The 25,575-nt window shown below is 36.1% G+C and overlaps 1 protein-coding gene across 1 annotated transcript; it reads left to right on the forward strand.

The window, feature by feature from the left end:
• The first annotated feature begins 2,187 nt into the window (after nt 1–2,187).
• On the forward strand, nt 2,188–24,653 carry sip1 (septin interacting protein 1). The gene is made up of 12 exons (XM_085956250.1): nt 2,188–2,482; nt 15,108–15,254; nt 15,528–15,730; nt 16,340–16,450; nt 17,997–18,175; nt 18,629–18,812; nt 19,641–19,844; nt 20,657–20,880; nt 21,137–21,333; nt 22,597–22,815; nt 23,300–23,463; nt 24,201–24,653. The coding sequence occupies exons 1-12, from the start codon at nt 2,374–2,376 to the stop codon at nt 24,591–24,593; spliced, it is 2,334 nt and encodes a 777-aa protein (XP_085812376.1). The 5' UTR covers nt 2,188–2,373; the 3' UTR covers nt 24,594–24,653.
• Nucleotides 24,654–25,575: the final 922 nt, after the last annotated feature.

Raw genomic sequence — 25,575 nt, forward strand, 5'->3', positions numbered from 1 at the left:
TCTTCTTTAAATCACTGTTTTAGTACTTACTAATATTAAATCATTTCATTTGAAAAACGGTTTTTTGTAGGTACCCCCTGAAAAATTGACTACCTATATGTCAGATAGATACTATTATCAGATCACCGTCGATGTATTATTTATAATTGGTATTTTTTAAACGAATTCAATTGATTAACATATTGAAAATACTACATTTTTAATTTGATAACGGACCTACCTAACTTTCCGAAACACTAGTACCTAGTACACAATTGTTTTTCAATAATTATATAAAGAAAAATTATTTAATCCAAATAAGTAATGTTTATTCAAAATGCAAATAAGTACATACCTCCCTACAGTCGTATTAAAATATGTCGACGTTCCTGGATCCGAACGATAACCATGATAATAATATACACGGAGGCGCGAAAAGTTTCACACAATTAATGTACCCACAGGTTTGCAGTTTGCAATTTATAAAACGGCCGCTAGATATAAACTAAATAAAACAGTCCTATAAAAGGCTGTTTGCAAACCTGTCTGAAAATATCGAGACTAATTTTATAATAAGTACCTCACTTCTATATTATATTGTGAAGCGCGCTGGCTATCTCGTGAAAAAATGAAATAAAAGGGTCAAATCATAATGTTGAAATTTGAGGAAAATTTGTTTAGGAACGATAATTTTGTTGTTAAACTTGTCTATTTTTTTATTAACTAAATAACTTTAAAAAAAAATGAGTGAATAAATCAATGCAAGGACCACTAATGCATTCACTGATATAAAAAGACGAAGTGAAGGCATTCATGAAATATCAGAGCTTTGGAAATCAAAATTACAAAAAAAAAATAAGTTCCTTCGCCATGTTTCCACTTTTAAATGATTTGTGCGCCAGATACATTGAAGCAAACAAAAATCTATTTACTGAGTTCTTGATTAGTTTGCTAATGCATTTTAGGCGTAGTAACATAAAGTTTGCAAACCACTGATATACACCAATAATTGAATTATTCGATAGGTTGGTAGGTAGGCGCTTTGTCTTTGCATGGCCATTGTTGAATTCTTGGAGATACGTTTCTTATTAATTAAACAATGACTGGGCGTCTTACGTGGGCGACGTCAGAGAAGCGTTGAGCGGCGCGCGCAACTCAAACGTATAACCGTATGTGAAAATGTTCGTAAACAGTCTTTTTGTTTGTTATCCGTTTATATGGTTATACGTTTGATTTGCGCGCGCGAACGCGCGTATCTAAGACGAGCCTTGATATTAATAAATTATTTCGCAATATTATGATATAATAATAGGTACCTATCTGGGTTTCAGAAAATACTTTCATTGTATTATGTGTTGTGCTGCTGTCTTTTTAAATGTTGTTCACTGCAAAATTTAACATTGTGAAACTGGCATATAAAGCCATAAATACATCATCTTCCATGCTCCATGGCCCATAAATATGTTTTTTTTTAAATTATTATTATATTATGTTACTACCTAACAATTAGACTTCAAGCCAAATTTTGATCAAATTATTGTTATGAATGAAAGAGGTATCAAGAAAAATTAATATTTTACGTGGTGTCTTTCAATAAATTAGTAGCAGTGATGTGTTATTTTTAAAAGCTTGCGAAATAGAGAACAACAATTTATGAACAATTGATAGGTACTTCATATTATTATTTTTCAATACGATTATTTATGATTATTCTGACCTTACACTTTATTACACACCGTGAGCGAAATTGATAATTTTTAATAAATTCACCGTGCTATTTGACACGTTCACAACATTTTCACAATTCTTCCTTAATTAAACTAATAATGAATTGTTTAAAGTGTGAAGCGCCTAGTTTCAAAAGCCTCTAAAACGATTTTAGGTAGTTTTGAGAAAAATGAGAAAAAATCATATCTATTATCTGTGAACTTTATGTTTTTATTTTTTAATTCGTTACATTCTAAAGAGTATTTTGGCTTTCCATTTTAGCGTTATTTGAAAAGCACACCCAACTATTTTAGCCGTTTTAGGGGCTTTTGAAACTAGGCGCTTCATATGTGTAGTTACATATTATTTTTCAGACAGAGGCCTCAGACATTTTAGATACCTACCTATGAGCATACAATAAATTTTTATAAATGAATGTTTGATTCATTTTGATTAAATTTTTGGTTTTGTTTCACACTCCACGTCTATGGTTCACATATCGCAAATAAACGGGCATTTTGAGGAAATACATTTTTATAGTCTGGCAGCCCTGTCCCCAAATGTCAAACACATATTTTGACGTAAATGGTCGTAAACGTTTGAATCGTTTAAATTCCGATTAAATCGAATTTATTGTACACGGTACATATTAAACCGACCGAGTGAATTAAATAAGATATCGCGGTCATGTCTGAAGAGGAACTAGAAAGTTTTGAAGTCACGGACTTTGACCTGAACAATGAATTCAATATTAATAGGCCAAGCAGACGTCCCACGAAAGAACAACAAATATACGGTATAACACAAATATTACGTTTCTTTCAATTTAGAAGCATACTTATGAAACTTTATTTATTTTCAACATTGTAGCCTTCACTTTATTCATGAATTTTTATTGGAGAACACAATCTGTACGATAATTAACCGAATAAACATAACCTCACTTTCTATTGGATACAACACACATTTTGAGTCACCAAAATTAATTATATTAACTAGGTATTCATTTTAGGCTTCGTTTGATTTAATGTGATGAATATGTAGTAATAATATATGTAGTGGCCGAATAATAACTATCAAATTCATCTATTGTTTATAAAAATATCAAGTTACTTTGCAGCGATACATTCCCACTGAATGTATTTTCTAGTAAACAACATACAGATCGTCAGCGAAATTAGAGACGGTGTAGTATTACATATAACAATACTTAATTAGTATTACGGCGTATTGAGCTAAGTAAACGTTTCCCATAGTATTTGCTTACAACTATAATAACATAATATCATAGCGCATTATAACATTACTATATTAGTTGAATAATCAGTTTTCTCGTAGTGTCATATTTTATAACAAATAATATTTCATTTCACTATTCGATTTAAAACGCTGATGCTTATACTTAGTCTAATGTAATTGTATACCTATTATATTTTATATTGTGTAAATTTTGTGTTGACGTGTTACTTTGGTATTGTATAAATAAGGGAAAACAATTCAACACAATGTCACTCAAATCAAGTCACTCGACTCAGAGTAATTAGCAAGTAACTATCATTGTATAAATACGCTGCTAAATAAATCTCACCATACGACATCGAAGACTTCGTCATTACTATCATCCTCTACCTACGCATCGAACACCACACACGAGTGACCTCAACAGTGGCGACCAACAGCCGACAGTGGTGAACCCAACGTTCCACGCAACCGCAAATTCAACATTCAAGACAATGCCGAGAGGATATGATGACACCTACAGCCCCGCCGCAACCAGTAACAGCAAACTTATGGAAGAACTGATCGAAACCAGGATGCGGAAACTCACATTATCATTGCACGAGCAAATGACAAGCATCCGGAACGAGATTGCCAGCATCCACAGCCGTGACTCACGCCCACGAGCAAAAAAAAACTACGACCGTCGATTCAATAACCGCTCACGAAGCCGTACACGTTCATCTAGTCGCAACAGAGAAGATACCCAAGGCAAATGCTGGTACCATCATAGGTTCGGAGCAGCTGCACAGAAGTGCAGACAACCCTGCAGCCATCAAGAGGGAAACGCCCCGGGCAATCACTGATAGCGGCCAGCGAATACAGCCCGATGTCAAGCCGCTTATTTGTCACCGACCGCAACATGAAAACGCAATTTCTAGTAGACACAGGTGCCGATCTCTGTGTGTACCCACGTTCTAAGGTTCCAGGACGTCTAACAAAAACGACATACGAACTGTCAGCGGCAAACGGAACAGTAATCGCTACATACGGAAACCTTCCGCTGACATTAAACTTGGGCCTAAGACGAGACTTCACATGGAGGTTCGTCATTGCCGATGTTAGTAAGCCCATCATTGGAATTGACTTTTTAATCCATTTTGGATTGTTAGTCGATGCCAAGAATAGACGTCTGTTGGACCAAACCACTCATCTCACCACTTCCGGAAACCGCAGTACGAGAGAGGTTCTTTCGATCAAAACCGTTTCAGGCAGGTCTGCGTATCACGACCTGTTGCAACAGTTTCCAGACCTCACACGTCCTGATGGCACAGTCAAAACGCCGCATCACACAACGAAACACCATATCGAAACAACACCGGGACCACCAGTGGCTGCTCGCCCAAGACGACTCGCCCCAGATAAATTACAGATTGCGAAGAGGGAGTTTCAGAATATGATGAGACTTGGAATCGCTCGACCATCAAGTAGCAGTTGGGCATCACCGTTACACCTGGTCGCCAAATCGAACGAACAATGGCGTCCATGTGGTGACTACCGAAGTCTGAACGCCAGAACCATACCAGATCGGTATCCGGTACGTCACATCCAAGATTTTGCCCAAGCTCTCCGCGGGAGGAAAGTATTTTCCACCATCGACCTAGTCCGAGCATACAATCAAATCCCAGTCGCTGAAGAAGACATACCGAAGACTGCCATTACGACACCTTTTGGCCTCTTCGAGTTCCCATATATGTCGTTTGGCCTCCAAAACGCAGCGTAAACTTTTCAAAGATTCATCGACGAAGTACTACAAGGCATGGACTTTTGCTATGCCTACATTGACGACATCTTGATCGCTTCAAGCTCAGAAGAGGAACACCTCCAACACCTGAAAACGCTCTTTACACGTTTGCAGGAGTACGGAGTTGTGGTAAACTCAAGGAAATGTGACTTTGGTAACTCCACGGTCAAGTTCCTCGGATATCTCGTATCTGCGGATGGCATCTGTCCACTACCCGACAAGGTGGAAGCCATTCGGGAGTACAGCCGCCCAGAGAATGCCAAGAGCCTACGCCGATTTTTGGGTATTTTGAACTTCTATAGAAGGTTCATACCCAATGCTGCAGGTACTCAAGCACCTCTGCACACACTTCTCCAGGGTAAGGTAAAAGGCAAGCAGCCTATTCCATGGACTCCCGAGACTAACAAAGCATTTGAAGCATGCAAGAACAGTTTGGCTGATGCAACACTGCTAGCTCATCCGAAAAATGACGCACCTCTAGCTATCATCAGTGACGCCTCAGACACAAGTGTTGGCGCAGCACTCCACCAATTGATCGATGATCAATGGGAACCACTCGCGTTTTTCTCCAAGAAACTCAGCCCAGCCGAGCAGAAGTATGGAGCTTACGACCGTGAACTTCTAGCGATCTACATGGCAGTCAAGTATTTCCGACACATGGTAGAAGCCCGATCATTCGTCATATACACGGACCACAAGCCCATCACTTTTGCTTTCAAGCAGAAAGCCGAGAAATGTACTCCACGACAGTTTCGGCATTTAGACTTCATCGGACAATTTTCAACCGACATCCGTCACATCTCTGGCAAGGACAATGTCGTTGCCGACGCTCTTTCCAGAGTAGAAGCGATTTCCGAAAATCCACTCGATTACGCAAGCCTGGCAGCTGATCAACAAACAGATGAAGAGCTAAAGATATTCCTACGCGACGGATCTGCCTTACAACTCAAACAGGTGCAGATTCCGGAAGCTAATGTAGCTATCTTTTGCGACGTGTCTACTGCATATGCAAGACCTTTCATCACCAAGCCGTTCCGAGAAGCTGCATTCAATACAATACACCGACTTTCACATCCTGGCATTACCGCAACCACGAAACTCGCAACACAGCGTTTCGTGTGGCCTTCTATCGAAAAGGACTGCAAGCAATGGGCTCGCAGTTGCATTCAATGCCAGAAAAATAAAGTCACACGCCATGTCTCAGCACCATTAGGCACGTTTGTGCCACCGTCAACTAGATTTGAGCACGTCCACATCGACATCGTCATCCTACCACCGTCGGAGGGATATCGATACTGTTTAACATGTGTAGACCGCTTCACTAGATGGCCAGAAGCCTTCCCGTTGAAAGACCAAGAAGCAGAGACAGTAGCACGAGCATTTTACTCCGGATGGATCACGCGATTTGGAACTCCAGTACGAATTACTACGGACCAAGGAAGACAGTTTGAGTCACAGCTGTTCAGACAACTAAATCGTCTGGCAGGTACAACTCACATTCACACCACCGCATACCATCCCGCAGCAAATGGCATGGTCGAGAGATTACATCGACAAATGAAAGCAGCCATCAAATGCCATCAAAACACGCGTTGGACAGAGACACTGCCCACAGTCTTGATGGGAATCAGGGCAGCTTGGCGAGAAGATCTCAAAACTACCTCAGCCGAGCTGGTCTATGGCAAACCTCTACGGTTACCTGGCGAATTCTTAGGTTCAAAGCAACCCAACGACTGTGAACCAGCTAATTTTGTCAGATATCTCCGACAACATTTTTATGAATTGCAACCCGCCAAAACAACGCACCACGGCAGGAAACAATCATTTATATTCAAAGATTTGGATAAAACCACGCATGTGCTACTCCGAGATGATACTGTCAAAAGACCTTTACAGTCGCCATACACTGGCCCACACGAAGTAATTAGCAGGAATACTCGAACTTACGTCATTCGCGTTCGAGGCAAGGACATTACAGTCACTGTAGACCGCCTTAAACCTGCATACATCATGGCAGAAGAGGACGACAACTCATCAAAAGAGAAACCGACATTGAACGATCCAGTACCAGAAGACATCAGACAGCATGATAACGTTACACGTGCAGGCAGACGTGTACACTTCCCTGATCGTCTAGGCTACTGAAAAACATCCCAAAAGTGCATATTCCATAGTGCTACGGAACATATATCGTTATATCGTTTATACATGAGCGAATCATTTAGGTTAACACGTAATTAAATTCCATTGTTATATCCATTTTTTTTTCAACAACAAAAAACCCACTCAATTATATCATATAGTATCGAAATTAGTAAATTTCTGGAAAGGGGGTATGTAGTGGCCGAATAATAACTATCAAATTCATCTATTGTTTATAAAAATATCAAGTTACTTTGCAGCGATACATTCCCACTGAATGTATTTTCTAGTAAACAACATACAGATCGTCAGCGAAATTAGAGACGGTGTAGTATTACATATAACAATACTTAATTAGTATTACGGCGTATTGAGCTAAGTAAACGTTTCCCATAGTATTTGCTTACAACTATAATAACATAATATCATAGCGCATTATAACATTACTATATTAGTTGAATAATCAGTTTTCTCGTAGTGTCATATTTTATAACAAATAATATTTCATTTCACTATTCGATTTAAAACGCTGATGCTTATACTTAGTCTAATGTAATTGTATACCTATTATATTTTATATTGTGTAAATTTTGTGTTGACGTGTTACTTTGGTATTGTATAAATAAGGGAAAACAATTCAACACAATGTCACTCAAATCAAGTCACTCGACTCAGAGTAATTAGCAAGTAACTATCATTGTATAAATACGCTGCTAAATAAATCTCACCATACGACATCGAAGACTTCGTCATTACTATCATCCTCTACCTACGCATCGAACACCACACACGAGTGACCTCAACAGAGGCGACCAACAGCCAACATATATTTTTATTTCTATTAAATTGAATTAATTTTTCTATATGTGTGGGGGATACTAAAGATTTTGTGGTAATTGTGCCGCAGAGGTGGACACGAGCTTTTATAATTTTATTTTTATGAAAACAGTTTATTCCATCTGGACAATTATAATAAATACCTTTTTCTGTCGGCGCATCGGCTTTTCGATCCAGTAATCGTTAAGTAATTGAAAATTTGAAATTTTCATAAATTTTGATACACCATTATCGCAAACTAAGATTATATGAGGTAATATTAGGTTGGAGTAGGTTAGATTAGGTTAGGTTATTGTCATCTCCCGTCAAAATGCGTTGGTGTGAGATGCATTTTTCTTGCTTGTTTTTCATTTTTTTTTTATCGTCTAGCAAATTTTGGGGACTTAGGAGTGATCAAATGACACACCGGAATTTTTGTCAGAAACGGCGAGGTTTATTACATTAATATTACTATGAGACTACATATTTGTAAAATTATTTTAGAGCCGCGGTATGAACATGTTTACTGTTCGATGATAAAATCGATTCTCTTGTTTTCAAAATGGCTGCTTCGGTGCATGCGCGCCAAGATCGTTGGTCTTTCGATCATGCCGCTGCAATCATTTGGCGCTACGAGTGGTCTCGCATCGCTTTTAAGCGATGATTTTTACGGTAAAAGCATTCAATAAGAATGCGGCGTTGCTGTTATTAAATTTTGGTGCCAAACAAGTACAGCGTTGCCAGTTTATTATTATTTATTTTCGTAATCAACTCCAGATTCACAGAGACATCCCCAAATGGGGACCATTTGGGAGTGTAACATTATGTTAGGTTAGGTTAGGTTTGGTCTAAAACAAAAGTTGTAAAATCTCATGTCCACCTCTGTGGCACATTTACCGATTTTGTTTTTAGTTTTAAAATCTTTTAAGCCTTGCACTCTTTAAACAAACACATTGTACCTACTCCTTAATTAATTTAAACTTTTTAATAATAATTATTCGTACGTTATTGAATTAAAGGCAATAATTAAGAACATAATTTATAATTTATTTCATGATTGCTAAGTTGTAAATCAAATAAAAAAATGTGTACTATTTAAAACATTTCAAAGTGTGATATTGATTGGTTCACATCATACATGGTAATATCATCATACGAAATAATTATTCATGGTAGTTTATCAGTTTTATCATTAGTAGATGTTTATGGGAACACAGACGGGTTCAACTACAGGCTGGGTATTATTGACCAGGTAAAGGATAATGGGAACCACTGCACACGTAAGAATTATTTTATTACGGCTGGCTTAATTTCTGCACGCTTAGACAGAGCCGTGTTTGTTTTATTTATTACTACTAGCTGAGCCAGCTGGCGGTCGCCAGTCTGTCTCGCTAGGTCTTGCAGACGATTTTAATATAATTGTGAAGTATGCATAGATGGCGCCATAGTTTTCTCTTCGGGATGGGTTTTTTATACACATGAGACAGTTTGACGTTTCGCTGATTTGTCATTTTCACGATTTGCAAATCGTACTGCGAATATAAATTTGGACTCATATGCGTAGTCTATTCAGGAGTCTAGCCTTTTTAGGCTGCTATGCCTAGCAGAACAGCTGGCAATCGCCGATTGCTACCACTGACATTTTAATTTGAATACAATATATCGACCCTTAATCGGCAGAACAACGTAAGCGACAATTCATAAATTTTAGAGAAGGTTTTTTTTAAATTATTTCCGTAATTAGTTCCAAAAATGAATTCTGTTAATGTGGTTAATAATAATTGGTTACTGCCTATACGGAAATTATAAAACAATTGCATTAGTGCTTTTAGTTTTCGAGATAGTGGCGGTAACGCTGTTTTGCTTATGTCTACGACACAATATTTTTTCCAGGCATGTCGCTTACGCTATTTGGCGTAGTTGTTTTTATTTATATATTTCATGCCAATTATCATGACAGGACATTAATAATTAAGTATTAAAATAAATAACATAAGTACCCATTTATTTTACGAAAGGGGGCGTTGTTAAATAAATTAAAAATACTTTGACTTTTTAAATTAATATTTTTGCTTGTAGATACTTAACCACATATAGGTAAAATAAAATTAAATGATTGGTATTTTTAAGGTTTCGCTTATATTATTAATATTATTAGGTATTGTTATTTTTCAAAATGAAATAGGTAGATATATACTCGTACATAATTAAATATGGGGACCTACTAATTATGACAAAATAAAATTGTAATCAACTATTCAGTTTTACAAAAAAATTATTGTCCCACATTAATAAAGTAATCGCTGTATTATCCTCATTCACATCTTCCTGATCGGATTCCGGTAAAGTATCTTCCACTGATAATCCATGTGGCAGTTTCATAAACTCATCCGTCATCTCTGAGGGATATTACATTTAACACGGAGACTTTTAAGATCGTTATACTCAATCTCCGATATTGGTGATTTAGCACTATACAGCAAGGGTGGCTGCGCTTAAAGCACCACAGCACTTGATCGGGATGTGATGACATTTTCTAGGTCTAACAGTTTAGTCCTACTGTCACCAGAGTAGGTACAATATTTGGTAAGTTTTTTAAATTATGCCTTTCGTAATTCACCAAATTTAATTTTGAACTTTGAAGGAATGCAAGTAGCAGCGAAATTTTTCCAGTCACGGAATTCTGAATATGACATGATGACCTAGCGTTGGAAATGATGGTGGGTCATTCGGATAGTGCCCAAACTACTCTGAATATAAATGACTCAATTGTCGCATGAATGGAATCGACCGGCATCGTAGTACGACCAGTAAGTCTATTCTATACTTATCGACCGCTAAAGTGATAGATATTATCAAACTTAGGGTAGGTTTGTAAAAAAGTATTAGTACTTATTGCAGCAATTACAACCAACGTATTGTAATTGTTGTGATAAGTGCTGTATTTTAACAGCAGCAAGAGAGGTGCTGTAAAATGTAGCGCTTATTGCAACAATTACAATCAACGTATTGTAATTGTTACAATAAGTGCTAATTCTATGATACAAACCTACCCTAAGTTTGATAATATTTATCACTTTATCACTTTAGCGGTCGATAAATACAGAATAGACCCACTGGTAATAGAAAATATATTTCTATCAATTCAATGAAAGTTGAATTTTTCATAAAATAAGATAGCATCGCCAGTGTTGCCCGGTTCTTATTCTGACCAATCACAGTATAATAAATCCTTGATTTTTTCCGCTTTGTCAGTCCTATCCAAAGATTTGTACATGATTGCGGAGATCTCACTACTGCCATGTTTACCGTCAGTTTCACCCCATAAAAAGCAGTATCCATTATTTGTTCCACTTTCGTAGATACTTTCATTATAGTATGCGTATTTTCGACTATAATATAAATTTATGCTTTCATCGTGGGAGTGTTTAGCACCTTCTCGAGGTCAAAACTTGCGCACAAAAACGTCATTGTGATTTTTACTTTGGGCAGATCATTAAAGAACATCTCCTTGCATTTACCCTTTACGGTAAGGGGACATTTATAAGTATCCGTTTCAATTAGCCGAAGTCTCTCATCACCAGACATACTTGTTACTTTCTCGCAAAAAGAACACTATTATCTTTTTTGGTAGATGAAAACCCAAGTTGAACTTACTTACGTTTCTGAAAACATTCCGAATCACGACATTAGTGGATTCATTCAAAGAATCCAAATTTTCAGTATAAATTTTATATACATTTTTAACATTTCAAAAATCTACAGGAAGATACTATTCTTCGTAGATTATTCCGACAGTAGTGAGATGGAAAGGCGGGTAATTATTGTTTAATAAACTCTATTACCAGGTTTATTTTATCTCAGCCAGTTTTACTGGACGGCGCGAGCTTTGCTCCCAAATCGGTTTTCGCATAACTCACCACCAAATAAACCGTACCGTAGCTTACACTATCAAATAACGTCGGTTACGTTGTTTTGCTCTACTTTATAATGCGATACAAGTTAAAACGCTAAAAGGCACAGACCCTAAAAAAATGTCACGCGAATGAAATCGGGCTCTAATATTTTTGTCACTTACGCGCTAGTTAATATTGAACAGTTCTCAGTTTAAAACGCAATTTACCAAAAAGTGTCGCTTACGTTGTTCTGCCGATTAAGGGTCGATATGTGTAGGTATGTGCAGTTAAATATGATAAATAATTATACATCTCAATCATTCATATAAAGCAATATATTATGTGATTATCATAAATAGCGATCCAATATAACGTGATATTAATCTCCTTCGGGTCCCATTGAGATAACAGAAGAAGGTTAGTAGTGTAAAAAATAAATTTAAACATTGTTTTGTTTCATTGTCTATAAAAAATAAATGTTTGCAGCCATAGAATAATATTTAAAAAATCAAAATTTGAATTAAAAATTAACCTTAAACAATATAGTTTCCCGGTGCGGGACATTCATATTGAGACAAATGTTGATAAAGAATGAAGCAATACATATAATATCTGAGTGGAATAGAACAATTCTGATAAGAATAGGAATTTATAAGACCTAAAGATGTGGAATCAGCTTAAAGAGGCCTTCATCCAGCAGTGGATTGATACAGGTTGATGACGATAAGTAATGATGATATAAATGGGCAGGTATATAAAATCACAAATTAAAAAATATATCAATTTATATAACCAAGTAGAGTAGAATTAGGTTGGGATAACCTTTATCCAGCAGTGGATTGATCTTGGTTGATGATGATAATGACGATATTATGAATGGGTAAATATAATATCAACAATTTTGATAAATATAGCAATCGTTTAACCGCTAGTAGTAGAATCAGGTTGTGGAACCCTTCATCCAGCAGTGGATTGATCCTGGTTGATGATGACGATATGAATATGTAGTTAATAAATATAGAAATTCAATACTGTCAAGAATACAATCAACGTAGAGAGGCCTTCATATCCAGCAGTGGATATTGAGGCTCGTGATAATAATGGCATTATATATAGATAGGTAGATAATAATATTACTGATAAATATAGCAATTCAAATGACAGAAAGGAATAGAATCAGGCTAGGGAGGCCTTTATCCAGCAGTGGATTGGTTCAGGTCGATGTTGATAAGGATGATAGAAATAGGTATAATATCACAAATTCGTTTAACCGCTAGTAGTAGAATCAGGTTGTGGAATCCTTCATCCAGCAGTGGATTGATCCTAGTTGATGATGATGATGATGACGATATGAATATGTAGATAAATATAATATCACCGATTTTGATAAATACAGCAATTCAAATGACAGAAAGGAATAGAATCAGGCTAAGGAGGCCTTTATCCAGCAGTGGATTGGTTAACGTCGATGTTGATAAGGATGATAGAAATAGGTATAATATCACAAATTCGTTTAACCGCTAGTAGTATGTAGAATCAGGTGGCGGAACCCTTCATCCAGCAGTGGATTGATCCTGGTTAATGATGATGATGATAACGATATGAATATGTAGATAAATATAATATCACCGATTTTGATAAATAGAGCAATTCAAATGACAGAAAGGAGTAGAATCAGGCTAGGGAGGCCTTTATCCAGCAGTGGATTGGTTCAGGTCGATGATGATGATGACAATATGAACATGTAGATAAATATAATATCACCGATTTTGATAAATAGAGCAATTCAAATGACAGGAAGGAGTAGAATCAGGCTAGGGAGGCCTTTATCCAGCAGCGGATTGGTTCAGGTCGATGTTGATAAGGATGATAGAAATAGGTATAATATCAGAAATTCGTTTAACCGCTAGTAGTAGAATCAGGTTGCGGAACCCTTCATCCAGCAGTGGATTGATCCTAGTTGATGATGATTTAAATAATATGTATATTATAACACCAATTATTGTTGAATACCTTTTAAATATTTTTGGGTTATAATGAGCTAATTGAATGTATATAAGTTTCATTGGTTCAAAAAAAATTTCATTCAACAGCCGTACAAAAAAAAAAAAAGTGACACCAAATTTTGAAATATTATTTCTTGGTATCGTTAAAACGCCGATATGTCGTGCCCCCACGTTTTAATGAAATGATCTGTTTTAATCGGAATTCGTATAAATGTTATTGTTTATTTGAATAATTATAGTTATGTATGGGTACTTGTTATAAATGTGAGTTATTATATAGTGCTGTGCATTTTTAAATCATTATGAGACGTAAATAATATCACCTGTCGTTTTTTACATAAATAACAAAAAATGACGGATGGTAGTTTTTAAAAGTGATTTTTTTGTGACTGTGTTAAGTTTTATAAAATTGTGCTCGCTTCGAATTATAGTCACTCGAATGCATCCGATAAGTAAATATGTGGTAAGTCAATTGAAATAATGTAGTTTAGTATACATAGCGTGATAAATACGTAGTGTCAAAAGACTTGATTTCCGTCAGAGGTGTAGAAACTTAACTTAAAACAAAGAACTTAATTCATAAAAATTTAAATAAATCAGTTCTAATATGTTTATCGGTTAATCTTATTATGATTAGTTTGTGAAAATTGATTGTATATATCGGTTAAAACGCATTTTAAATTTAAAGCGGCCATCTTTGGTGAGTTGGTTTGAGTGTTGCAAACATTGTGAAAAAATAAATTCCCGATATAATCAGTTGTCAATAAAGTGGCGTGTCGCTGGAAAATGTATCGGGAAATGAACAAAAATCACCGACTTCGGTGGAATTTAACCAAGCGGCTGTCAACTATGGAAAACCGATTTTAAACGATCCGAGAACCGTTTTTTTTTTTGAACCCATCGGACATGACGAATAAGGCACACAATCTATAACTAATCTATCACAAATATGTAGAATATGTTTATTTGGAGGATCTACAAAGAAAAATCGTGATAATATATTGGTATATGCACATATATAATAATACCATCATTATCATCATCAGCTTGGATCAATCCACTGCTAGATAAACACCTCCCCATCCTGATTCCACTCTTTTCAGTCATATTATGACGTATGGTTATATTTATCAGAATTAGTGATATTACATTTTTTCAACATCTTTATATAAATGAAATATTTTTTTTGATACAGTTGCGATGCTGTGGTTTGTTACCATACTTACGTAACAATAATTTCCGTCTTGGATCTGGGTATTTTACTATTCGAGCAGGGCGAGATTTTACTATATTTTGTACTATTTCGGATACTAACCAAAATACGTGTATTATTATACTACCTATTTTATTATACATAATATATATTTTTTTAAATTTGAATGTCATAGGTACCAAATATTGTGAATATAAATCAATGTTTGCCTCATTTTATTTTTAAAAACAAACATACTCTATGCATGATGTATTCATGAAAATTGTATTTTTTACCAGTTTACTTATCTCTTTATAATATTTTGAATGCGGTGTTATGATTTATAGGTGTTTGGGCAGACAGTGATGAGGAAGATGATAGAAAGAGCAATAATAGAAGAAAGGCACGGGTGCGCAAAGAGAAGGACTACACCGTCCCGATTGGTTTTATCTCCGGAGGAATACAACAGTCTGCCAAAGAAAAAGAAGAAACAGGTATAAAATGTCAACTTTATTTAGATTTTTAATCCACAAAGTTTAAAGTTTTACCATATTTGAATTTTTTAATTGATGTGAGTTGTGTGTCCTTTCGTCACTGTTTCACCATAATATTATATTTATGTATACCATACCCTGATGATATAAATCTCGCATAATTAGAATTAAAATCATATTCCATCGAGTATCCTCAGTCAATAATTATACATTTATAATTAAAAAATGACATAACCTAGTTGAGTAAGTACAATTTTGGTTTTATAATTACAGGAGAAAATGAAGACTCAAATCGAGAGGACCCAATACAAGTCGGAAGTTCATCAGAAGAAGAAACTGTAGAAGTGCCCGATGAGAATCTCACAGCAGGATTACGAAGGCGAGGGATGTCCGGGCCGCAAGCCATGCCGACTACAGGCGGAGTTGGTAACTGGGAGAGACACACCAAAGGGATCGGGGCCAAGCTTTTGCTGCAGGTACGAAAAATCATTTTATTGAGTAGTTCTATATACATAATATATATTATCTCTCAGTATAGATGGGATGCCGAGCAGGGCGAACTGTAACATTTACTATCTCTCTGATCCAGTGACCGATTTAGTTGGTACATTTATACCTCTTGGGTACCACTAGACGATTAGATTTTTCCAGTGATTGTTTCTACACCGAGATGCTTTCTGTCCTTTTCATTTATGGTTTTTAGTAAACTTTGCATTCCTGTTTGGCCTTACTTATTATGCCCAGCATGCACCATTTCATACCACACTGGTATTCTAAGTTTCTCTTGTACTGGGGGTCAAGTGGTAAAGTATCTGCTTAGTAAGTCATGGGTCTCGGGTTCAAATCCCAAGTCTGGGAAAATTCACATATTGTTTTTCAATACGTGTTTGAATCCAGAGCATGGACCTAATAAGTTGAGCAAGTGACTAACATCCATTTTTTGTAAAAAAAATGTTTTATGAAACCTCTTCGTGAGGTGGATAAGATCCACACTGGATTGTAGAGCCAATTTAAAAAATATATATGATAGGGGTAGTCGGCTCAGCTTATTAATATTGTGATAATACTAAATTATGTTATTTCAGATGGGTTACCAACCTGGCAAAGGTCTGGGAAAAGCGCTGCAGGGAATATCGGCTCCCGTTACCGCTACTCTAAGAAAAGGACGAGGTGCGATCGGAGCTTATGGTCCGGAGGTAACATATTATTCTTTATTATTTTATTAGAAACATTCTTTTAAATATGTATTCAGAAACACCTTTTTTGCACCTTATGTGACTTGAACCCACAACCACCGCAATCCGAGAGCTGTGGTTTAACAAAATTAAGCTATTAAAGCGATTACTACTCATGACAAAATATCGTAACAATATGTAACTGAGGTATTGTATTCAAATTCTGTTAATATTGACGACCATCTTATGTTATTTTGAATCAATGATCTTATTAATTCATAGATCACATCAGTATATATGTGTCGCTCGATTTCAAAATCAGCCAAGTCCATAATGGATGAATAGGAGAAAAACAGCTTTTTGTTTTCTCAAATACACAGTCACAAGGGTGAAGTTTATATTATTTTGAGTATAGAATATTTAAAATTAATAAGTTCCACATTTTGATAATGCAGAAATGTTAGAAAGCAGTAGTTATTCAGCAATTCACAAAAAAGTCAAAAATACCTAAAGGTGGACATATATGTCTGAATTTTGGTTTTAATTTTCTTATACTAATATTTTTTTAATTAATCTATATTCAACATAAGATTTAACCCTTTCTATGCCTCACGATATTACTATGGCAGTAACTGACAGGCCGCAGATTTTTCAACGACACTCATTGAATTTAGAGCAAAGCTCTTACTAAAATCGCTGTAATACCGTTAATTTGTGGCTTCGTATTTCCTAATTATTCAAATAGATGTCAATGTGTGTTTAATTTTTTAGGTCATGCAAATCGCCAGTGGCTAGTAATTTGAGTTTAAAGTCAGACGAGATAACTCGCGAAATTTGTTGTTTACCTTGCTACCGGTTGTAGCGTGTTGTTCATATTTGTTCCCTAGGCTAGCGATGGCACAACTATTTCTAGGAATATGACAAACTATATATTCAATTTAAAAAATCATTGCTGGTAGATAAATAATATGAAAATTACATATTTATGCAAAAACTATCAAAATTATTTTGAACCATATTGAGATTAAAAAGATAACGTTTAGGTAGTGATTGTGTAAAATGTAATTTCTATGTCATATTTATTTCTGGAGGATCAAGCATCTGGTTGAAAACAGTTTCATTGTTAGTCGGCTCTCCCATCTAAACTCGCCTCGTGTGCCGCACAGCCATAAATCAAACCTTCCAAGAACGGTGATCCAGTGTTGCTTGTGAAGACCACGCACATCTACCTAGCGACAGTCGCGCGTAGCCTTCGGCACGCATTGATATTGTAATGCCGCGATTGGTGAGCCTGTATAGGAATGACCAATTCTTAGGCCTTTGTCTGTGACCTGGCGTCTTTGACTGGGACCCCGAGAAGCATGCAACTTGCCGATTGCAACAGCAGTCAAACAAAACAGCCGCATTCGACCAATCTGCGGAGCTCCATTTGGCAACGTGTGTTTTGTGAATAACGATGACGTCACATCGATGTATTCGACACGTAGGCGAGACGAGTTTTGATGTGAGAGTCGGCTTATGCTTGTAGTTTATTTCTGATGTCAAGTAATTATGTGATTTATTACAGGTGAAGATAAAAAAAGACATGGAGGGGATTATTGGGGTGAAAGGTAATCAAGCTAAGGAGGAAGAGGAGAAGTCTTACCAGTGGAAAAAAAAACAGCAGAAACAGAGATACTTCTACCGAGACGCGGAGGATGTTATCCAAGAGGGAAAACCGATTACATCAGCACATACACAACAAACGTATGTGTTTTATCATTAAGCTCACTACCCTTACAATTAATTACTTATTGCATGAGAAATCACACGATATGGATGTTTAATTTGTTTCGATTTGGCTTTATGGTGGAATAGTTGGTGGCTGTGGGTGTAGGTTCGATTTCTGCGTTTTGTAAAAATCGCATGTAATTTCAATGTGTATTTTATCCAGAGCAAGGACCCAATAGATTGGAGGGGGGGTATGGTTAACAAGCTTTCTTTAATTTTTATTCAAACCGCTGCAAAATTGGGAGGAAATCATACCTTGGACTCCTCGCCCACTTGATTTCTTCTTCAATGAGGGAAGTCAATCTCATAACTTGCATTACAAAATAACAATGTGTTATCATTTTTCTTGTATTCTTCTAGTGGTCTTCTTTCCAAAAATGATTAACGGTAGGTGTTTAGCATTATTTTGATTGATTCATCTGTTTGTAGAGCTGCCTTGGCCAGAGTTCCTGTGATCGATTTACGGGGCCCCGAAAAGCGAGTGCTGAGTGGATATCATGCTTTGAGAGCTGCAGCACCACGCTATGAAGATGTCCCGCGAAGAGAGTGTCCACATCTTGCACTTCCAGAACTGCTCCATAACCTCAATTTATTGGTCGACATGTGCGAACAAGTATGTTATTTTTACAGATTGAGTAATAGGTATTTCACTTGTAATGAATCTACACAAATAACGATTATTTTATTCTTCGTCAAATAGCTTATACAGTAAAACCTCGTTAATACGAATTCCATGGGACCGAAAATCGAAAAAAAATTAGAATTACAGAATATGAAATGTATGGGGGACAAATATAAAAATTTTGAAAAAAAAATTTTTGGATTTTCATTAATTTCGTTTCCGATCATAGATATGCCTACCAAATTTCCCACACAATTATTTCAAATTAAAATCTGTGCAAATACCATGCACCATCGAAGTCACCAAGTATCTAGAATATAGAAAAATGCAAAATATTTTTTATTTTTCCAATTTGTCAACACAATTGTTTGGCATTGGTTCTCTAGTAAAACTATGTACATATATTTTTATATTGTTTTTAACTCATTGAAAGCAATATTCTATAATTCATACAGTACTCTCTCAGTAATCCGCCATCCCAAAAACCAGACAAGTGTCCAATTAAAAGCGGCGGATTATAGTGCATATATACAAAATATGGTAAAAATTAAAACAGGTATTTGGTTTTTTGAGAAATTTGTACTAGCAAATTACGGTTTTATTTATAATCAAAATCAAGTATTTACGAAATTAGAAAGGATTAAGTAATTCCTCCAATGCATAGTTATTAAAAAATTTCCGCATGATTCGTAATTGTATCAGCACAGTCATTTTCTAGGATTTTTTCTAATTGGTAAATCTTCTGTATTATTCATTGAATAATAAAAATTGTAGAAATAACAAAAACTGTTTCGAAACGTTTATAATAATTTATTCCAGGATATAATAGAATGCTCCCGAGATGGCCAGATGGCAGAAGACCGCCAAGTTGCTCTTGATCGGGATAAAAAGGCGCTCGAAGAAACTATTTGTAATGACGAGAACCAGATATTAGCGATGCAAAATATTCTCATTCAAGTGGAAAAACTCAACGCATCCAATTTGACTCTGAGTGATGCTTACACTATCTACAACAATTTGCAGGTATGTGTCATTATATTTGGTCTCTACCGCTTACAAGCTAATGCATGAATACCTACTTTAAATTTTCCCATGACATTTTTTTTCATGGAAAATTTAACGCCGCAAACAATTAAGGGGAAACGCAAACTAAGTTATATTTTAATTCCCTGATTTATTTTACCGTTTATTTGTTTACTTGGCTGCTACATTCTTTAGGAATGGATAAAAAACCATTGGTGTACTCCATTCAATTGGCAGTAAAGTTGAACTTTAAAATAACTAACGGATATTTGTTATTTTACAAATTCGATTTATGTTTTTTTTAAATACGAAAATTAGGTTGACAAGATAACAGTTGAAGCACTCATACATTTCGATATAAAGACAACCTTTTGTTAGTGTTAAAGAGTAAGAGCCGTTTCACACGAGACCCTGATGTCTGGACACTGTATATACATATAAATGAACACGACACACGTGTGTCTCCGTCTGAACGCGCCCACATTTATGTGTAAATGCAGTTTCTGATACACTGGTGTCTTGTGTGAAACGGCTCTTAGAGACATTCAAAATTCGAAAGAAGACACTTCAATCTGTGTTATAAACAGCCTGATCAATAAATAATTATTGTTTCGTAATAATTATAAATTTTCATTAGTTTTTTTGAACAAGCATGTAATTTGTACGCTTGTGTAATGGATATTTCTATGACTTATTAATTAAATTGAGGATTTACTGGCTTATGTACCAATGTGAATTCTTTAGAATGGCGGTTGGTGAGAGATTTGTGTCATGATAATAAGATTGAATTAAACATAATCATTGTCTTGTAGGTATCTTATCCGATAGAATATAGCTGCTTAGGTCTTGGAGCATTTGCAGCATCGAGTAGTGTGCTGAGTTTTCCCATGTTGGCTTCATTCGCCGTGTGGAAACCTTTGTCTGATCCTCAACATCCGTTGCCCATTCTGAACCAGTGGACAACTCTTCTAACTGCGCAGACTTTGCAGGAACTGTTCTGGCAACCGTGGCTTGAGTGCGTCAAGTCAGCTGCAGTGTAAGTTGATTTTAATGTTTGGTTTTTACTGTACTACATATTCCTAATCCTAATAGGTTGAGCAAGTGGCTGACATCCATTTCTCGTAAAAATAAAATCTGTTAATACAAACCTCCACCCTGTGGAGGCCCATATGATCCTATTAGGATCGGACATGGTCAAAAGACAAAAAAGACATATTAAGGAAACGGTAAATGATCCAGGGTTTCTCTTTTCATATTAAGTCATCAATATTGTGTGTTTTACATTTTTATAGTGTTTGGGAAGTGCGCGATCCCGCGCCGATGCGAGAATTGATTCAAGTGTGGTCGGGGATAGCGCCGGCCTGTGAGAGTCGAGCCGTACTGCGCGAAGCTATAGTGCCAAGATTGGCAGCCGCTGCCTCTTGCTGGGACCCCACCGTCGACACCATGCCTCTGCATCACTGGATTCTGCCGTGGCATGAATACGCAGGTTAGCATATTTACATAATATGTACTGTCAAAATTTATTAAAATAGGCACTAATGAAAGTTTGTCAAAAATTATTGTGTTAAATGTGTTTAATGAGTTAAAAATATGATTCAGCTACAGCAATACAAATATGTCGAAATTTGTTGTATATCTAAATTTTCACTAAAATACAGTTCCACGAATGTAATTTCCATATAAAACAGTAATCTTTTACTCGAAATTTAACTTCCACCAATGTTCTAAAAATATTCCATAAATTTAAATAAATAAACACATATAATTTAGAAACACCTCAGAAACAGACTGATTAGAAAAATCTTAAAAAATAATATGATGGCAGACGGGACTCGAACATCCATTGGATTCCGGTCAATGTGCTTTACCAATTAAGCCACCTGCACCCTACCTAATTATGACAAAATTAACTAACAGTTATGCAAAGCACATTGGAATCCGATGGATGTAGGTTTGAGTCCTGTTCCATATTATATTTTTTAATAAGTATGTTTCTAAAGGTGTATTTTGAACAAGAACATAGAGCAAGAGCTAGAGCATTCTGTTCCTGCTCGCCTGGTGTAAACGCCTAGTGAAAAAAATCCATAAAACAAGTTTAAACTAAAAGAGCTAAAATAGTGATTGCTCTGGCTCTCTTCCTGTGTTTTTGTTTGTTTGGTTTAAACTATCATATTTGTTTGTTCGCGAGTGCACAACTTATTCGCGTTTTTGGTTAGAGTGCAACAATACGCAAAAGTGATGCAATATTTAGTAATCGTATAGGTATGTTCAGCCGCGAGCGAAGAACACTTTGGACAGGAAAGAATGCTTGACGCAATTGTGCTCTCGCTCTAGTATGCGTTTAGATCAAACGAACGAGCATCTTAGAGATGCAGCGAATCTCCGTAGAATTCGAAAAAATGCTTGCTTGCTCGACAAAAAGCGTTAACGTCAAGAGAAGTTTGCTGGATTGGGGGAAGAACAAACATTAGCTCGTTTGGTCTAACTAAATGGTGCCTAAGGTGTTTCCAAATTATATATTATGTCCAGTAATATTATTACTTGACAGTTTAGTGCTACAAGAATTTACATACGCGCCTGTCATAGAATTGTTGCTCTATTGATATAGTCTCAAAGAAAACATACATACTTTAAATTTGAATTGATTTTAGTTTTGTACTATTTGAATCATTTTTAGTGACCCGAGTTTTACCTTCGGTATCTTTCCCATTTGTACCCTCAATCGTAAATAAATGGATATCTTTCACAGCTGATCTCCTGGAAGAATCTGTTTATCCTGAGTTGCGATCTCGACTAGTGGCTGCATTATCCGCGTGGCACCCGGCTGATGGATCTGCTCTAGCACTTTTGAGGCCGTGGTCGAGTGCTTGGGCTCTGGCGTTGCCATCTATGGCCCGCTCTCACATTCTTCCCCGCCTCGAGAACTGCATGAGGGCTATGCCGGTCGAGCCTGACTGCGATCCTAGCGGTAAGTGATCCTAATGATTTATCAATATCCGATTCTTATAAATTCCCTGCTAAATTATTTACATTTAGAGTATCTGTTGGTCTTTACAATTGACATTCGAAAATGAATCATGAAATTTGTATGGTTCTTAAGTTTTTCCTACTATGTTTGTATTTATGCCGAGTTTAGGGGAGTCATGTTGCTGTCTATTACTTTTTAGGACCACTGTCCACATGTGAAACCCTATGTTTTAAATGTTATTTCTTTGTAACCCCAGTACGATATAATGCAAACATTTACAAAAGTATTGCATAATGATATACCTACCTACAGTTGCACAAATCTTGAAAACGTTCTATGGAACCCCAGAGTTCCATGGAATACAGTTTGAATATCACAGATCTAGTCAATTATCGTTTTAATAGTCCATCACATGATACAACATGATCAATGACGAGGCAATAAGTTTGGATATTTTGGAAATATATATTCTTTCTTGTTACAGAAACATGGAGCTGGTGTTCATGTTGGCAGGAGTTAGTGGGGGCACGTGCTCTGGCCGGATCGGCGGGAAGAGCCCTCCTTCCTCGGTGGCTTGCTGCTCTCGCCGCATGGCTTAATCGGAGGCCTCCCCATGCTCTGCTTATCGCTCATTACAGCAAATGGAAGGTGAGAATAAATATTTTGGACTTTGGACTAATAAGATTCTTCTCTAGCATTCTTTATCATAAATGTATAACTTGGAGATTAAAACACCCTCAAATCAAATCTATTGGATACCATCTATAGATAAGGGACATGCCTGGAAAGCGAAAGATGTGTTTTTATAGGATTTTTCTGATACGTTCTAGACTTTTTCATGTTGTGTATTTGCAATAAAGAATGCTACATACTTAAAATTTATGCATCTTAGATAAAAGATAACTAGAATTATTAATTATTCACAGTTACAAGGATATTGATGGCCGCGTGGCTTAAGCGTTAGCTTATAGCGTCGTGGGTCCCAGGTTCGAATCCTGGGTCTGACAAGAACACATATTGTTTTTCAATTTGTGTATGAGTCAGAGTATGGATCTAATAGGTTGAGCAAATGGCTGACCCCCTGTGGAGGCCCATATGATCGTATTAGGATCGAACATGGTCAGAAAAAAAAGGATATCATAACACAAAATTACAGTTATTTTAATGTCATGTCATATAAATCAAATTTATCATGACCCTAAAGATGACATCCATCTGTTGCCGGAAATTCGAAACATATTTAATAGTACAGAATCCGTACAGGTTCGTGGATAGAGCAAATCAAAGACATGTAGTCAAAGTCCTCAATCTAAGATTTTGTATGGGATTTTTTCAAACTATTGAATTTCTCATTTCATTAATTTGATTTCTTATCTTCATTTCAGAGCCTGTTCTCGGAAGAACTCCTCAAGGAACCAGAGTACGCAGATACATTCCGTAAAGCGCTTGACATGATGAACAGGTCGATGGACTCTCCCATCGCTCCTCCGCCCCCACCTCCCAGACCTGTCCCGCCTGCCATCACCATGCAAGCCATCTCACAAATCAACTCCAACCAGCAGAAGAGTTTTACGGAGCTTGTGCAGAGTCGCTGCAATGAACATGGAATTGGACTGGTCCCAATTATCGGCCGTAGCAAAGACGGTCGACCGGTCTATAAGATTGGATCCATTTTTCAGTGCTATATTATTAGGAATGTAGTGATGTATTCGTCAGATTTGGGAAGAAATTTTCAACCGATTTCGCTGGACATGCTATTAAAAATCGCAAGCCCATAGATTTAATGGTTTTTTGTTGTGATATATCTATTTTTGTAAATAAATCGTATTTTAATTTTATGATTGTTTTATTTTTTTTTGTTGTCATTATTGACTTCCACCCCACTGCTAAATGTACTCTTTCACTGCCTAATTTTTGTTTGGAGTGGTTGAATTAGCATGACATACGCACAGGTAACTGATCGCGGGGGATACATTTTTTGGACACTGTCCTGATAAAACGAAATTACATAATCAATGTGGGATTTGAAAAAAATAAATGTTATACATAAAATAAAAGTAATGTAACTGAAATAAACTGAAAAAAATAACATTTATTTAGTTCTGCATTGCAAAAACATTGCATTGTGACATATCGGTGTACTTTCGTTTTTTTTGCGCTTGTTACTTTGTAATATGTGAGCGAGCGAGAAAAATGATACGCGCCTGATTCCACCTATTATGACAATTCCTAGCTTGTGGCATATGTCAAAACAAGTGCATGACAAAAAAATATTGTAAATTAACCGCGATATAATGAATTTGCACTCGCCAGGGTCGCAATGAATTTGTATTTTCAATCTCAGCTTTTAATTTAATTTATTTATTGAACAAAAAAAATATTAAAAACTACGTATGCTACGGTGACCATTCAACCTTTATTTTAGAGGACGCTCTGTTGTTTCAGCAGATTTATTTTCCATATTTTTATTCTACTCTTCTCCTAAATTTGTCCTTTATAAATCTCACAGATATTGAAAAAAACATAATAAGATTGAGTCTAAATATATGAAAATGAGGTAAAAAGGGATGTATGGGACCTCTAATTTATACAAATACCCACTTAATTTTTCTTCCATATAACAATGGCACTTAGTCAAATGTGAACTTGCTTCAGCAATTTTTATAGGTAACCATAAAAGTAGAGAAAACAATGCTATATGTTTGCTGATTTCCAGAGAAAAATCTCCCAATATCTGATTCCCAATGTGATTCTATCAAT

The sequence above is a fragment of the Rhyacophila brunnea genome, unplaced genomic scaffold, assembly GCF_057557595.1.
Source record: "Rhyacophila brunnea isolate RB1 unplaced genomic scaffold, BYU_Rbru_1.0 scaffold_6, whole genome shotgun sequence".
Taxonomy (NCBI): domain Eukaryota; kingdom Metazoa; phylum Arthropoda; class Insecta; order Trichoptera; family Rhyacophilidae; genus Rhyacophila; species Rhyacophila brunnea.

Excerpts from the sequence above, each read along its gene's own strand:
- sip1 (XM_085956250.1), top strand. The coding sequence starts at position 2,374 with ATGTCTGAAGAGGAACTAGAAAGTTTTGAAGTCACGGACTTTGACCTG. Across the intron at positions 20,881-21,136 it reads TGCGTCAAGTCAGCTGCAGT|TGTTTGGGAAGTGCGCGATC; the intron begins GTAAGTTGATTT and ends ACATTTTTATAG. Across the intron at positions 22,816-23,299 it reads GCCTGACTGCGATCCTAGCG|AAACATGGAGCTGGTGTTCA; the intron begins GTAAGTGATCCT and ends TTCTTGTTACAG.